General features: G+C 50.8%; 1 protein-coding gene across 1 annotated transcript; it reads right to left on the bottom strand.

Annotated features, from left to right (window-relative positions):
• Positions 1-1553: 1553 nt before the first annotated feature.
• THEMIS2 (thymocyte selection associated family member 2) lies at positions 1554-8606 on the bottom strand. Its single transcript, XM_062594350.1, has 6 exons — positions 8513-8606; positions 4279-4419; positions 3560-3958; positions 2088-3118; positions 1807-1948; positions 1554-1648 (listed from the first exon to the last, which is right to left on the bottom strand). Exons 1-6 carry the CDS (start codon positions 8604-8606, stop codon positions 1554-1556), a joined length of 1902 nt encoding a protein of 633 aa, XP_062450334.1.
• Positions 8607-14341: the final 5735 nt, after the last annotated feature.

A 14341-nucleotide genomic window follows, 5' to 3' on the forward strand; every position in this document is an offset into this window, starting at 1 on the left:
AGTCACCCATTTGCTGTTTGTTAAGTGTCCAGGAGTACCTGCTTTCATCTGGCTAGTGGGAGGAGTTGGAATACAGCTTGAATCTGTCAGGGGAAGACCATAGTTCAGGGACTAGTTTTTCTTCTGGACAAGGAAAGTCTTCCTGGGGTTGTATAAATGCCTCTTGGTAAGGAGGCAGCCCAGGTAAGAAGCTAGTTTTTCCCCGTTTCAGTGAATATTGAGCCCTGATACAGAATGTAAATGCCAGGGCAGAATCAGAGTAGGAGAGGACACCAGCCTAAATCCAGGCTGATACTTGGGCTTGAATGGATGAGAGTCTCTGCAACTTTGTGAGCCTACTCTAGATTCCAGGTGAAGAATGGCATGAACTAAAGAACTGCTGAATATAACACTACCCTTCCTTGGGAGGGAAGAAAAACAGTTTTATCTCAAATAAAATTTAAAATTTATTTTCCATCTTAAAACTGCAGACTTCTCCAGAAATTAGGCTGGAGTGAGAAGTGAGTTTGGCTAACACTGAGAAAATGCAGCTTCTGTCTGTTGTTTCTTCATGGAAGGAAGTGGAGTGGAAATGCAGTTGTAAAAATGTGAATCACTGCTTTGGGCCCCGGCTCGAGCAGTTTCCACTGTGCAGAGTACTTTGTAACACCCCTCCCCATGCTGTGTGCTAAGCAGCATCTGAAAATGCTGGCCTCGAACCACATGTGTGGAAGTATCCAGCATCCCAAAACTGTAGACCCAGTGTCTGAACTCCATGGTTAGGCACTCCAAAGGAGGCTGACTTCTCAGGAATCCTGCTGCAGTTGCTCAGCATCTTCCCAAATGCACCTACTTCTGGTTCTAAGCCGCTAGGCCTCGAAATGGGCCTGCGTTGGTGTTACTGGTGTCCAAAGTGTGCTTCTGGTCATGCAAAGCAGCAGTCAGATGGATTGCTGTGCCTTAGCTGATGGATACAATGGCATGTGGAGAAAGCCACTGTTGGATGTTTCATGAGCCTCTGGTAGCTCCCAGCAAAGGTAGCTCAAGTGACTACAATAAAGGTATTAGTTCTGGAAGTTTTCAATCTGAAATGGGCGTAGACATGGCATATCTGCCATTTAGGATCCTATTCAAGCTCCATGCATAAAGTGTCCTGGTGTTAGGAGTTTTATTTCTGGTTTTCAGTAACAGTTTGTGTAGTGGAGCAGAGCAAGATACATGTCCTAAGAGCTTTGGCTGGCATTTCAGTGGTGTCTTGGTGGCTGCTCGGTCCCTAAGATGGGTCCCTGCTCTGTATGCTGGTCCAGTGCAGCTGGAGGGTCTCACCTGTGACAGCTGTAGACAGTGCATAGCACAGCAGCCAGCTGTGGTACAGCAAGGGTATGTATTCTGTGTGTGTACCTGTCTTGTCGGCATACAGAGTGCCCACATTAGAGGGAGAGTGGGGACGATGCATCTGTTACGATGGAGGCAGTTGGAAGCAGCACTGTGGATCCCTTTGGCTGTATTTAGCTTTTGCAAATAAGTTTAATTTAGGAACTAAGAATATTTAGAGCCTCCCAGAAACTAGAGGTTTAGAAAGGAAACATAGTCTCTATTTTTTGAATTGTCTGTTGAAGATCTTCATCAACTGTTTCATAGTTGTGGTCAAAATCGCTGCTCTCCACACCTAGAAGAGAAGAGTACAGGACTATGTAAATGCACTGTGATGATGAACCATGACAGATTAAGGTCCATGGTAAAGCCCTACAGTGGGCTGGGAGGGCTTCTGCTGAAGTTTAAATGGCGAGGAGCCGTGCAGGGTGTGCAGGCTGGTGGTAACCTCACCTTTGTCCTTTGGGGCCTTGCTTGACTGGGATGCTCTCTGCAAGTGGAGGTGCGTGCTGTACTCATTCGGGGTACTCTGTGCGATGAATGGGCTTCTTGTTTTCTGGGATAAGGGAGACTTGGGCCCAGCCAGGGGAGGAAGCTGCAGAGAAATGATACAGGCTTTTGACTGAATGCAGAGCCTCGGGAGTAGTGGTGGTGGGTGGATCTGGGGTTTGAGGGTGCCTTCCCACTGGAGCATCATCCCTTCCTCCCGCTCCCTGGGCAGGATCATGCCATACCTTTGCTTTCTCAGGGCTGGTTCTTTTGGTTTTCCTGAGGTCTGCCTTGTCCACAGCCTCCTTCCTCTTGGGGGGCCGTGGTGGAGGGGGAGCTGAACTGCCCGGCAGCTGCTTCAGCAAGTGGTAGTAGAAAGACTCCTTCAGCTCCTCGACCCGTGACCAGTCTGCAGAGGGAGCCTGTGGGTGGGCAGGCTCCTGTGTGAAGAACAGAGACATGTCCAGCCACCGTGGTGGGATCTCAAAGCTCTCGTTTGGCTCCTCACAGAAGCTGCTGACCAAGAAGGGCTCAGTGACACGTGCCTCCAGTCGTAAGGCCGAGAAGGAGCTGAGGATGTCGCGAGCGAGCGAAGGGTCCTTGGCCACCACTTTGACATCGCATGGCAGGGAGAGCTGCTCCACGATCTCTGTGAGGTTGTACTTCTTGTTCTCACACATCTCTTCCACAAAGCTACCTCCCAGGTCTAGAGGCAGCATCAGCTCTTCACTCTCCTCTCCCTCCTCTTCCTCGGTGCTGCTTCGGTTGCACAGCAGCATGGTGGTGCTGGCACTGGCCTGGAGCAGGCAGCGCACTTCCAGCCGATCGCCCACGCTGAGCGAGGGCGTGTCCTCCTCGTGGCCCTCGCAGTCCTGTGTGACCACCACACGCAAGTGTTGACTGGCCTGCAGGCTGGTGGCCAGCTCGTACACTGTGGTGAACTCCCTGGGGCGCCTCCGAAACCTGCCCTGGTATGTGCTGGAGAGGAGGAAATGGCGGGTGCCCTTGCGAGCCGAGGCGAGGACTTTCCAAGGACAGCCCTTGCCATGGATCTGGATCCGCTGGCCTTTCTGCAAGCGGGGAATCCAGTCATTCTTGAAGATGGCCAAGGAGCTGGGCCCCTCCAGGATCTCTGCTTGGACAGGGAGGGCTTCCTCCATCTGCAGCAAGTCGCTAAGCAGCAGCGGCTTGATAAAATGAATGTGCTGTGCCTCTTCTGTGACATCTTCCACATCCACTTCCAACGTGGAGGGGATTTTCACCACGTCCTTCCTCACTGCAGGGAGAAGAGACACACTGAAGGCTGTGCTCAGCCTTTCTCTGATTCGTGCCATGCTGTGGAGACTTGCTCAAGTGGAGGGATTGTTGAGTAGAACCAATCCCACCTTGTGCCAGGCACTTTTCTATCACTGTGTCTGCTGCTATCTTGGCTGGCACTGGGTGTCACAGGCTCCCAGTGCTCCAGGGCTTTAGCTGGGCATTTGGGCAATGCTTTTCTAAGGTCTTTTGGGTAGGTAGACCTCTTGTGGGCCGCTTCGGCACTGGCTGTGGGCATCCCCTTTTCTCCCATCCCCAAAGCCCATGGACATGCCCCCAGCACGTGTGCATGCCAGCTCCCACACAGCAAGGGGCACGCAACTGGCAGCAGCAGCGCTGTGCCACGTCTGCCCCAGCCCACGCACACAGGCACACATCTGGCTCCTGCGGTTGAACTCACGGTGCATGATGGCTTGCACTTCGTAGACGGGGCTGAGGAGGATGGGACACGAGCTCAGCGTGGGGCAGAGCAGGCGTTGTGGCCAGCTGCCCTGCAGCCCCAGCACCTCTTGCAGCGTGAGGTCCTGCTCACTGCACTCGAAGAACCGACCGCGCAGGGAGAGAGGCAGCCGGAGCCAGTGGTGCTCCCTGTGGCTGTCTGCCGTGCGGACGGCTGCTTTTCTCCCCTGCAGTGCCTCCAGAAAGATGGGTTGTGCCTTGGGAATGAAGTGTCCATCCACAGCAAGGTCAGTGGCCGAAATGAAGCACAAGGGCTGAGCCTCCTGGGCTGCCCGTTTGCTCTGGATCAGCTCCTCCAGGCTTGCATACTGCTGTGGGTCTGGACTGGGCTGGAAGAGACCTACAGAAAGGTGAGGCTGAACTCTCAGATGCTGAGAAAAGCTCCTTGTGGATGATGGCACCCATGTCACATGCTGGAGGAGGGCCTAGCACCCAACATGAGAAGCTGCCCATCAAGGGGAAGAGCTGGGGTAGTACCCTGTAGCCGTTTCGGCATGCAATGTGAATCTGGGAGGAGCAGATGGGATATTAAAGATGAGGTGGGAATGGGAGTTCACAGCCCTTTGCAGAGGGCACAGGGCAGATGGGGCTGGGACATGAGGGGTGCCTGCAGGCCCTGGGTCCTGGCAGCAGTGGGCTGTTGCAGGCAACCTCACTCACCTTTGAAGGTCAGTGGCAGTTCTGTTGTTTTCCCCATCTCCACATCCTCACAAATGACCTTCTGCAGCTTGACGGCAATAATTTTTAGGAAGTCTCCAGTTGATAAACAACATTCGTTGCCTGAGATCTCATACACAGACCCTGTGGGAGAGGACAGGACCATTCAGTGGCTGCTATTGGTCTGAGCAAGAGCCAGACCCACGATGCTGTGGGGCACCCCTGCTCACCCTGCCTCATGCTGCCTCCAAAAAACGTCCGGTGGAGGACGGCTCCCTGCAGCAGGGCCATGGAGTAGTTATGGTCCAGGGCCAGAGCAGAGCTCTATCCTGGGCAGCCCAGCAGGGCTCTGAGTGTTGCTGGGTACCTTTGCAGAACTGTTTAGGGGACTCCATTTTCAATGCTGGAGCTTTTCTCCTGCTTCCCAGCAGAGCATCCTCTTACCAACCAGGCTGGAGGAAGTTGGGAGGAGGACAGGGAGCTGTTACCCCGTGGCAGGTGGTGGGCACCCACTGGCTCGCAGCCCCGGGGTGCCATGAGGGAACTCACATCCCTTATACTGCCTCAGCTGCTATTTTTCAAGCTGATAGGAAATGGGGTTGTTTCTGCTCCACTGACTCATTTCTTGCCCAGATGCCACGATAACCTGTGGGCAGAGGTTATCCCAAACCACAGAAGGCCACAAGCTCTGCTGTAGCGTGAGAATGGGGCTGGCTCTGGGTGACCTGGTGGGGTCAAGCACCGTGGAGCACAGCACACCTTGCACAGAGAGAGCCTCAGCCCCTTTGCGTGGAGCAGGCGGCCAGCGTCCCTTGGGCCAATGTCCAGCCACGGTTAGAAATTTCCCCAAAGAAGATACCTTTAACAGCATTTTTACCAGGTGTTGATCTCTATCACACTTGCCCAAAGATGGACTTTAGACTGGGAGTTTGAATTTTTCTCCGTTTTCTCCGTTACTGTTTCATCAGGCTACGGCCCAATGCTCATCACGAGAGGTCTGAGTGTGCTGGATATCGTTACCAAATACCAATCACCCAGTGGCTGGGCCCTGTGCTGTGCTGGGCAGAGCAGACCTTGGCCAGCTGTAATGGCATGCTGGAGGCAGCACAGATGTATGGGGCCATCTGTGGCCTGACATCAGTGACAGTTTTTGTCCCTTCTGGGAATTGAGGTAACTGGGTGGTGATTAAGTCTATGAGTCCCAGGCTCCTGCAGGTGTGGACACTTGCATCAACGCCTTAATTAGCTGTTTGCATGGCTAAACTGTCTCAGAGGTGTCTTGGTAAGCTGTATCTTGGGATCTACCACCCATTTAGCTCTTCCTTGCAGGCAGGAAATACTCTGGAGGGAGTCGGACACAGATAGATAGAGAAGACAAGTCTGTGAATGGCACTGTCTTTCCAGCTGATAGAAGGATCTGCTTTCTGCAGAAGGACCTGCCTGGGTCAAGAAAGTTGTCCCGCATAGTGTGGCAGTGCTGCCAGGGCATTGCTTTGGGGACCCCAGAGGCTGAACGTCTGTGAGGGAGCTGGCTCCCGTGCTGGGTGCCCTGCTGCGGCCCATGTCTGCAGCGCCAGGGCAGTGGTGGGGCAAAGGGGCTCCTCCAGCCCCAAAGGATTTCTGAAGGGGGCCATGGGGATGGGTCTGATGGAGGAATGGGAGGAAAGGATGGTGACCATTTGAGGAAAGGCAGAATTGGTCTGCTGCCTCGGAGATGGGGTTGACAAAAGGTTACCTGAACAAATTGAGTGAGCTGGCAGCTTTGGTGGCCCCACATGCAGTTAGAAAACAAAAACATGGTGTAAATATGAGAGTTTGGAGTCCAGACACTCAGGGCGATGCTGGCAAGGCTGGGTAGGAGGGGTGCACTGAAGGATGGACACACATTTGGAGACCATCTGGGGTCCCTCTCCCACCAGGAGAGGGACAGATGATGCTCCAAGTATTGCCACACCAGCCATCACTTGTCTGCGGAGTGTAGATGGAAACAACAATGTGGGACTACCCTATTGCCTCTGAAACTGCTTGTCCAGAGTGGAGGGGGAAACTCAAAGTGCAAGTAAGAAGCGTGGAAAAAATTAAGCAGCAAAAGAGGAATGAAAGCAGGGAGGTTTGAGAAATCATTGCACAGTCTGCAAGCCCTGATCCCCTCCCTGTGTGCTGTGGCTCCATGATGGCATCAAGGGCATTATTGAAAAAGGAAGCAAATATGCAGCCGGGTTCTGTCACCTAGAGCATGGTATTGGGGGGATGAGTGCAGAGACCCACGCAACTGCGCACACACGTGGCTTGGTTGACCCTCTTCAATGGCAAGGAGATGCTTGAAAAACCTTGAGGAGGGGTCATGCAGTGAGATGTCCCAGCCAGGACTGGTGCTGGAGCAGCCAGGTCTGTGTAGAACCCAGGGATGGTTGCAAGCACTGGCTGGTCCAGCATTGCCCATGCAAATCACATGCTGAGGGATCAGAGAGGCAGGGATGCTCCATATAAAACCTGATCAAGGATGCTGAGGACACGGAAGAGTTCACGGCTGGAAAGCAGCCCAAGAAAGGGCTGAGGACAATAGGCATTTTGTTTAACATTTTGGGAACTCCACTCTCCACCTAAATTTTTGCTAATCAAAAAAGCTGCTGGAAGCCAGAAATAATATGATTAAGTGCAGCAACAAATAAAGAAGCATTCAAGAAATATTATTGCTGTGCGGGATGGCGTTATCTGCAAGGTGCAACACTGATTAATCCTCAGTGCATTCTAATCTGTCCATGAGATCTAACATCATTTGCCAGCAGCCAAGAGGAGCCCCACAAGAGCTGGCTGAGAAGGTCTTTGCTGAGCCAGTGCTTATTTTTAAAGAACTGGTAATATCAGGAAGCTTGTACAGCCCATATCCTGAAAAGCCTCAGTGCAGCTGACGGTGTAGGAGATCATAAAGGAGAAGAAAAACAATGCAGAAGCATTTAACAGAATCAGTGGCTGGAAGCCAAAATGATGAAATTCAAAGGTAAAATGCAGGCATTGCTTCCAAGCATCAGGAAAGATTCTCTGTTTGGTCACTCTGTGAAGAGATGAGAAACATCTGCCCTGGGATGGGCTGTCTTTCTTGGAGCAAGAACTCCTCAGGGTACAATACCATGTAATGACACCATTCCACAGGAGCAATAGCCCTTTCAGCCCTTCACTCTCTGAATTCATCAAGCTGCTACAGAACCTTCTGCAGACCAAATGTCTCCCTCACTGGGATGATGGCAGCTATGTGAAACAGAAAGCACCAGATACCTCACCGCCACTACCAGCAGTTGCTAAACAAATTAGCTGTTGCTCTTTGAGTTAACAATGACATTTTTACTCATTTAGCCACTCTAAAATGTTATCAAGGCCAAAGGAAGCCTTTGGTAAGCTAAACATCTATCCTGACTGAGCTACAGGAAAACAGAGTTCGATCAACACAACTGCTTTACCTGTTCTTTAAAAGTCAATGTAACCTAAACAAGTGCTACAAATCCTACGGATTCCAAGGTTAACGATCAGTGTTCATAATAACTATCAGCATCTGCTGTTCTGGTTGTGTGCTCCCAGCTCCTACATACTTTTCATTCTGGCTCCATTTCACCATCAGCTTTGCTGCCAGTTGAGGCAGCTCCCTTGGTCAGGACTTCACCTTGACCTAAAACCTGCCCAGTGATATGCGCCAGGAGGAAGCAGAGAGCTGCCGTCCAGATTGTGAAGCTACTGTCTCTGCTCTTGCCCCACTCAGTTCATCAGAGCCAGGAGCCACCCTGTCCCACCATCCTATGGCCATTGAGTGTGCGACTCTATCCGTGATGGACCCACAGCCAGCGTGTGAGTCACTGCCAGTCACTTTTGGGATGAGAGCTGTGCATGGGATGGAAGACCAGGTTGGATGAGTTTTAGTGCCCCACCACTTCCCTAGAAGCACAATTGCATGTACTGGGGCACTTGGCTGGGTGCTGGATGTAGAAGAGAAGGTCTTTTGCACGCACTTGTGCTTCAAGCAGTTCCTTGGAAGTGGCTGCTTATGCAGCGATTGCGGAAGGATCTGTGCCTCTCCCTGGTCATAAGCATCTGGTGGCAGGGACCCAGGCACTCCTGGGAGCCCTGATGGGGCTTCCACTTTTGAGGTGGGACAAGGGAGCCTGGGTTGCAGCAATGCAGGGGGAGCCAGGAGGTGGCAAAGGCTTTGGGCATAGCTCAGAGGTGGCAGGGACCCAGTACTCACCTTGAAAGTAGACTCCAGAGCAAATCCTGAGGATGCGGGGCAGTACAGCGGGGTTCAGGGAGCAGATGTATTCTTGGAAGGATAGGGGCTCCATGGCAGCACAGCTGACCCCTCTGAGGTGTTCTGCTGAGAGTGGAGCTCGTGGGAAGCTGATCTGGTCTCTGCTTTCACTTCTCTGTGCCTCTTACTTCTGCTTTTAGCAGTGGTTAAGTTCTCTCCCAACCAGAGACCTGTGTTGTTGGCAGTTCTTCAGCCTGCATGTACTGAGTGACGTGCTACTGGGACAACCCTCTCCCTGTACCCATTGCTCATCATGGCCAGATGTCTCCCAGCCCTGCCCTGACAGTGCTACTGGGAACTGAGGGTAAGCACAGGCACCCCAGCTTTGCTGCCATCCTGTCCTGGTTGGACCGATGCTTTGGCTTGTCCAGGCCAGGTTGCATCCATTGTGCATCTCCCTATAGGTCAAGCTGAGCCTGTCCATCTGTGACCAAGGCCAGACAGAGCAATGGTGCCCATGGTAGAGGCTAGGCCCGAGGAGAACCATGGCAGAGCTAGTTAGGGGCTGTGCCCAAAGAGCCATCACCCCTTACAAGCACACAGGCACCTCCATTCCTCTCACCTCTGGGCTTTTGGGTCCCAATTACCCCTGCAGCAATAGCCCATACCACCCCAGACTGTGCTGGGCTGGGCATCATGCCCTGGCTTGGCTTTGCTTAGCATGCAGAGGGAGAGAGCAGCATCAGCTGGTTGGGACTGCACATCACTGTGGCAACCTCAGCCCTGGGCTGAGCTGAGCTCCAGGCTGGACAGTAGCATCTGGCTTGCTCTCCCACACAGATGAGCCCCGTCCTTTGCAAAGGAGGTTGAGCACGTTGTCTGTGGCTACAGGTTCCACACACCAGCCCGGTGGGCTGCAGAAATGCTAACAGCACTGTTGAAAACTGCTGTTTCTGACCCACCTCATCTTTGTAACAGTTTAACTTTGGCCGATGAATCAAACTTTTAAGCTGTGGGCTAGGAACAGGAGCAGGATGGGCCTTCATGAAGCAATGCTGGAGAAAGATACTTTCAAACAGATGACAGAGATGTTGCTCTGCCTTGACCCTGGCTGGGGAAGTTGGCTGCACTTTACAAGAATTAGTGCATTTCCCGTTATTCAGTCCAGAACAAAATAATCTGAAGAACAGACAATGCTTGAGTGTTGAGATCCCTCTTTCATGAGGCAATTGCAATGTGCAAGGTGTCAGAGCAGTGCTGGTGGCAGGGACATCTGGAGGTGTCCACTGCAACTTGCCACTCGGAACTGGACTAGCCTTGGCAGCAGAGCATGTCAGCTGTGGCTTTGTCCATTCTTGAAAACCTCCAAGACTGGCAACATCCCACCTCTGGTGACCTGTGCCAGGTGGCCCATCACCGTGCTGGGGAAAAGGTTTCCCTAATGCCCAATCTGAATGTCCCAAACTGGAAATGTGGCCATTGCCTTGTTATCTTGTCTGCCACTACTGGGAAGGAATTGACTCCAGTCTGCATAACTGCCCTTCCAGGAGCTGCAGGCTGTTAATAGATTGCCTTTAGCCTTCTCTTCAACAGACAAAACTAGTCCAGCTCCCCAAACTGCTCCTCATAGGTTGTGTGCCCCCTGACTACCTTGGTAGCCCTCTGCTGGCCCGTCTCCAGTTCCCCCGCATCCCTCTTGAACACTGGACCCAGGGCAGCTTTCCCAGTGTGAATGGCAGGAATAGCTTCCCTTGATCTGCCAGCCGTGTTCTTGCCCTAGTCCAGTATGCGGCTTGCTGTGTTTGTGGTGAGAGCACCATACATGCTATAGCAAATACTGTGACCCAGAGCATGGGGGTGGTGGGGAATGAGACCTGCCTTGTAGCAAACCATTTTGGAGAGCCAGCAGGGGCTGAGAAGATGCAGTCTCTGTTCCTCAGCAGGATGGGCTCTCCAAAGCTCTCCAAGGTTCTGCATGGCAGCAGAGAGTGGATGGATGCTGAGCCTGGCCCAGTGAGACACTGCAAAATGTAAAGCTGATCTAGTTAAAAAAAGGGTTGGGGCTCATAGTGGCTGGGAAGGACCAACACAGCCCCATCCTTAGAAGATGAGATATTATGGTTTAAAAGTCCCTGAAAAATATGTGAACAAATAATCAAGAAGAAGTATTTCTAAGTACTTGAAAATGGTGAGAACATGAATGGCAGCCTGTGACAGGGCAAAGACACTTGTAGACAGGGAAACAAAAATGTTCATTATCTAGGCTCTGGCTTATATGGCATTTTCATTAAAAAACTAAGGAATTAGTTCACACAAGACTGTTATGTGCAGAATGTAAAGTGATTTGCAACCACATCTCATGAGCGAATAGCAGGGATTATGCATTAAAATGGACAGATGAAGCATGGGGCTCACGGAGTCTGATCTGGGTTCATTTCTCCATGAGAAATATCCGTGAGAGGAACCAGAGGGTCTAGGCATTAAGCAGACAGACTCCAGCACACTGCAGGACAGGCTGAAGACTGAGAAGAGTTTGGACAAATGGGCAGAAAGCCTCAAGCTAGGAAGCTGAGCTACAAGAAAGAGCTGAGTGTGCCCTGGAAATTATTTGAGCTGGTTGTGGTTTTGTAGGAAGCAGGGGTTATGGCTGGTTATAAACTGAAAGCAAGTCAGCCTGCAAGCAAACAGCACCGGGGGACATAGAGCAGGAGTTCAGAAATGAAGCCCACCTGCTCAGTGCAGGCTCTAGCAGCCTGACATTTGCTAGAACATTCAAAATCAGTTCAGAGGAGATGGGGCAGCAACAGCCAGCAGGTGTGTCAGAGGCCAAAACATCATCAGGGAACATATAAGCTGCATTTACCAAGCTGCTGCTCAGGGTGATAACAGCCAGGAAATTACTAAAGTGCTTGAAGACATGCTTCACTCTGCCCGTATGTGTGTTCTGCTACCAGTTTGGGGAAAGTGGGAGGGACAGGTGGCAGAAGGAAATCAGTCACAGAAAAATAAGTTTAAAAATAAAAATTAAATATGTTAAAAAAACCCCATAATGATAAAAGGTCACTGAGTAGAGTGAAATGGGCCAGAAAGAAACCCAGAAACCAGAGTAGCCTAACTGAACAACAAAAACTCTAAGAACAATAAGAACTCTTGTAAAGCCTATGCAATATACATATATTTTATATATCTGTATAGGACACCTCTAAATATCTAAGGTATCTGCTCTGTGCTCAAATTATAGTACACCACACAGTTGCTCCCAGGCTCAGTAGCCCTCAATTTAGCATGCAACAAGCTAGTTGTGGTTGCAGAAGACACCAAAGATAGTGCTGGCACTTTGTTGTCTTGACTAAAGTTTCCTCCCAGGTGATAATTTATCTTACAAACAAGTATAGCCAGCACAGAGGAGGCCTGGTGCTACTTGGCTTTCTGAAGTTCTGCACATCTGACACTTTTTGGGGGAATGCTGTTGTGAGCTGCTGTTCCAGCTGCCGCCAATTCCTGGGGTGCATGAGCAATACAGGGAAACAAATGCTCAGTGGGGGCACTAACAGGCCGGCTGCAAAGTGCAGCCGTGACAGGATGTCTGAGGTCCTGGGGTCAACTCGAAAGTCTGCTGACTCTTGCCTGACAGAGGCTTCCAGAAGCAGGTTTCCAGGTTGCCGAGCTCCAGCTGCAAATAGCCAGGCCTTGGCCACAGTGAGTCAGTCAATGAGGAAGGAAGTGGGCAAGAGACACTTCAGGGATGGATAAGATCTTCAAGGAAACAGGAGCAAGAAGAGAAGAGGAAGAGAGGCGTTCAAAACAGCCTAGCCTTGGGGCTAGGCCCGCTCCAACGTGACCTATGGGCTGAGCAGCTCTGCTCTGCAGCCAGCAGTGCCTGCTGTACTCCGTTGATACTGAGCTGTGAGACTCATTTCTTCTAACAACATGCAGAGGAGAGGTGAAGGAGTTTGTTGCTCTGCGGTCACCCTGGAAGCAACTGTAGCAGACCCATGAGGTTTGGAATGTCAGTAGGGAGCAATAGAGCAGCTGGAAGGGGAAGGAGCAGCAAACCTTTGAGGACTCCATCATCCCAAACTCGGGCAAAGCCCGGGGCTGAATAAATGCAAATGAAACTAGTCACACCCAGTGTTTTCACTTCCTCCATTCTGCTGCCAGGCTGGTGCCCTTTCGCAAGCTCTGCCTGCAAGGACAGGGAGGACAGACCAGTCATTACAGGGCCTGCATGTTGCTTCCTTATTTCACACTCAAATCAACACTGGCCCATCCCCTTCTACGTAAAACTGTCATTTCTCCCCTGCAAGCAATCCCCAAACCTCCTTTCCTCACAGCAGGAATTTCCATATTAGTCACGCAGATGATACTGATGCTGGGGTTGCTTAGGCTCAGGCTAGACACGTGCTCCATTCATGACAGCAATCTCCACCTCTCTGAATTCAAATTCAGAGATGATCCTGCTCTGCAAGTAACCTCTGCTTTGGTGGCCTATGCGATGGTAGGACAGCATATACAGAGATGCAACAATCCAGCAAGAGGTGCAGCAGAAGAAATCAAGAGTGCAAAAAGATAATCTGTCCATCTGAGGAAGCTAGAACTAGCTCTTCCCAGATCATTGCCATGGCCAGAGATCTGGATGAGCAGTACAGCAGAAAGGCCAATAAAGAGGGAATGTCAATAGTACAGTGGTCTGACGATCGTGTAGTTGGGACAGTCCACATCTGCCTGTTAGGGATCATGGGCGCCTCCCTGCAGTTTTCTGCCCTGTCCTGTGCTATGGCTGACCAGGGCACTTTCTTCCAATACATGATACCCATCCTTAGGCTCTCCAAGGTCAGTGTCTGATACAGGACCCCACTGAGGTCTTCCTGCAGAGGGATCTTTCCACCTGCTTAAGAAAGCCTGGTGCTGGTACACCACTGCAGAGCACAGAACAGGGCAGTGGATGAACCAGAACCATGAGCTTACACTGCTGAAGCTCTAACAAGAGCAAGGAGGAACAGTAGTGGAAACAGGTGACTTGCATCAGAGGATGTTGCCATTTTCTTCCTCATGTTTTAAATCACTAGCAGGAAACCAAATGCAATTGCTTTTTTTCCTCCAGTTTAGTAGTTGCTTGAACAGAACAGAAAAAAAACCCAGTTGTTTACATCACTAACAGAGGCAACAAAACTGCAGCAAGTGGTTTGCAGAAATTCAGATGCTGAATGAGGTGTGAGTAATGGTCTCTACCAGGATTTTGATCAGCAGCAAGAGAATGCAAAGCCTTCATTTAGAGCAAGTGGTGACTGAGCCAAAAGAGTCCGGAGATAACAGAAAAACCTCCAAGCCACTCTAACAGATGGTCATAGTGATTTCAAATGAGGAGAAACATTCATTAGCAACTGCCACTGGGCAGAGTAGCTAATACTTTCCACATAGTTTCCTCTTGCAAAAGACAACCTGTACAAAAGTAGCCTTTTTACAAGAGGAAGGTTATCCACCAATTCGCATGTTTTTTAAGGAAAAAAAAAAAAAAGAAGTTTTCAAGAGGAAGTGATGAGCACTCAGCAAACAACCCCTTTAAGTCACACAAAAGCGTTTTTGTGCTCCTGGACTGATGACTGAGCAAAAGGATGAATAAGCACTGTGTGCAAGGGAGCACTCTTTCTCCAACATGATGGCTCCTCTGAAACGCTCATGCAGAACACTACCGGTCTTCTGAGGAGGGTTAATCCAGTGTCATCTACTGGCACAGAGAAGGCCACTGAAGGGATGCTCCCATGCACGGTTTCAGCTTTTACTGAGCTCTCTGGCAGATCCCATGTGCAGCATCTGACACAGCATTCA

Source organism: Rhea pennata, chromosome 23, assembly GCF_028389875.1.
Source record: "Rhea pennata isolate bPtePen1 chromosome 23, bPtePen1.pri, whole genome shotgun sequence".
Classification (NCBI taxonomy): domain Eukaryota; kingdom Metazoa; phylum Chordata; class Aves; order Rheiformes; family Rheidae; genus Rhea; species Rhea pennata.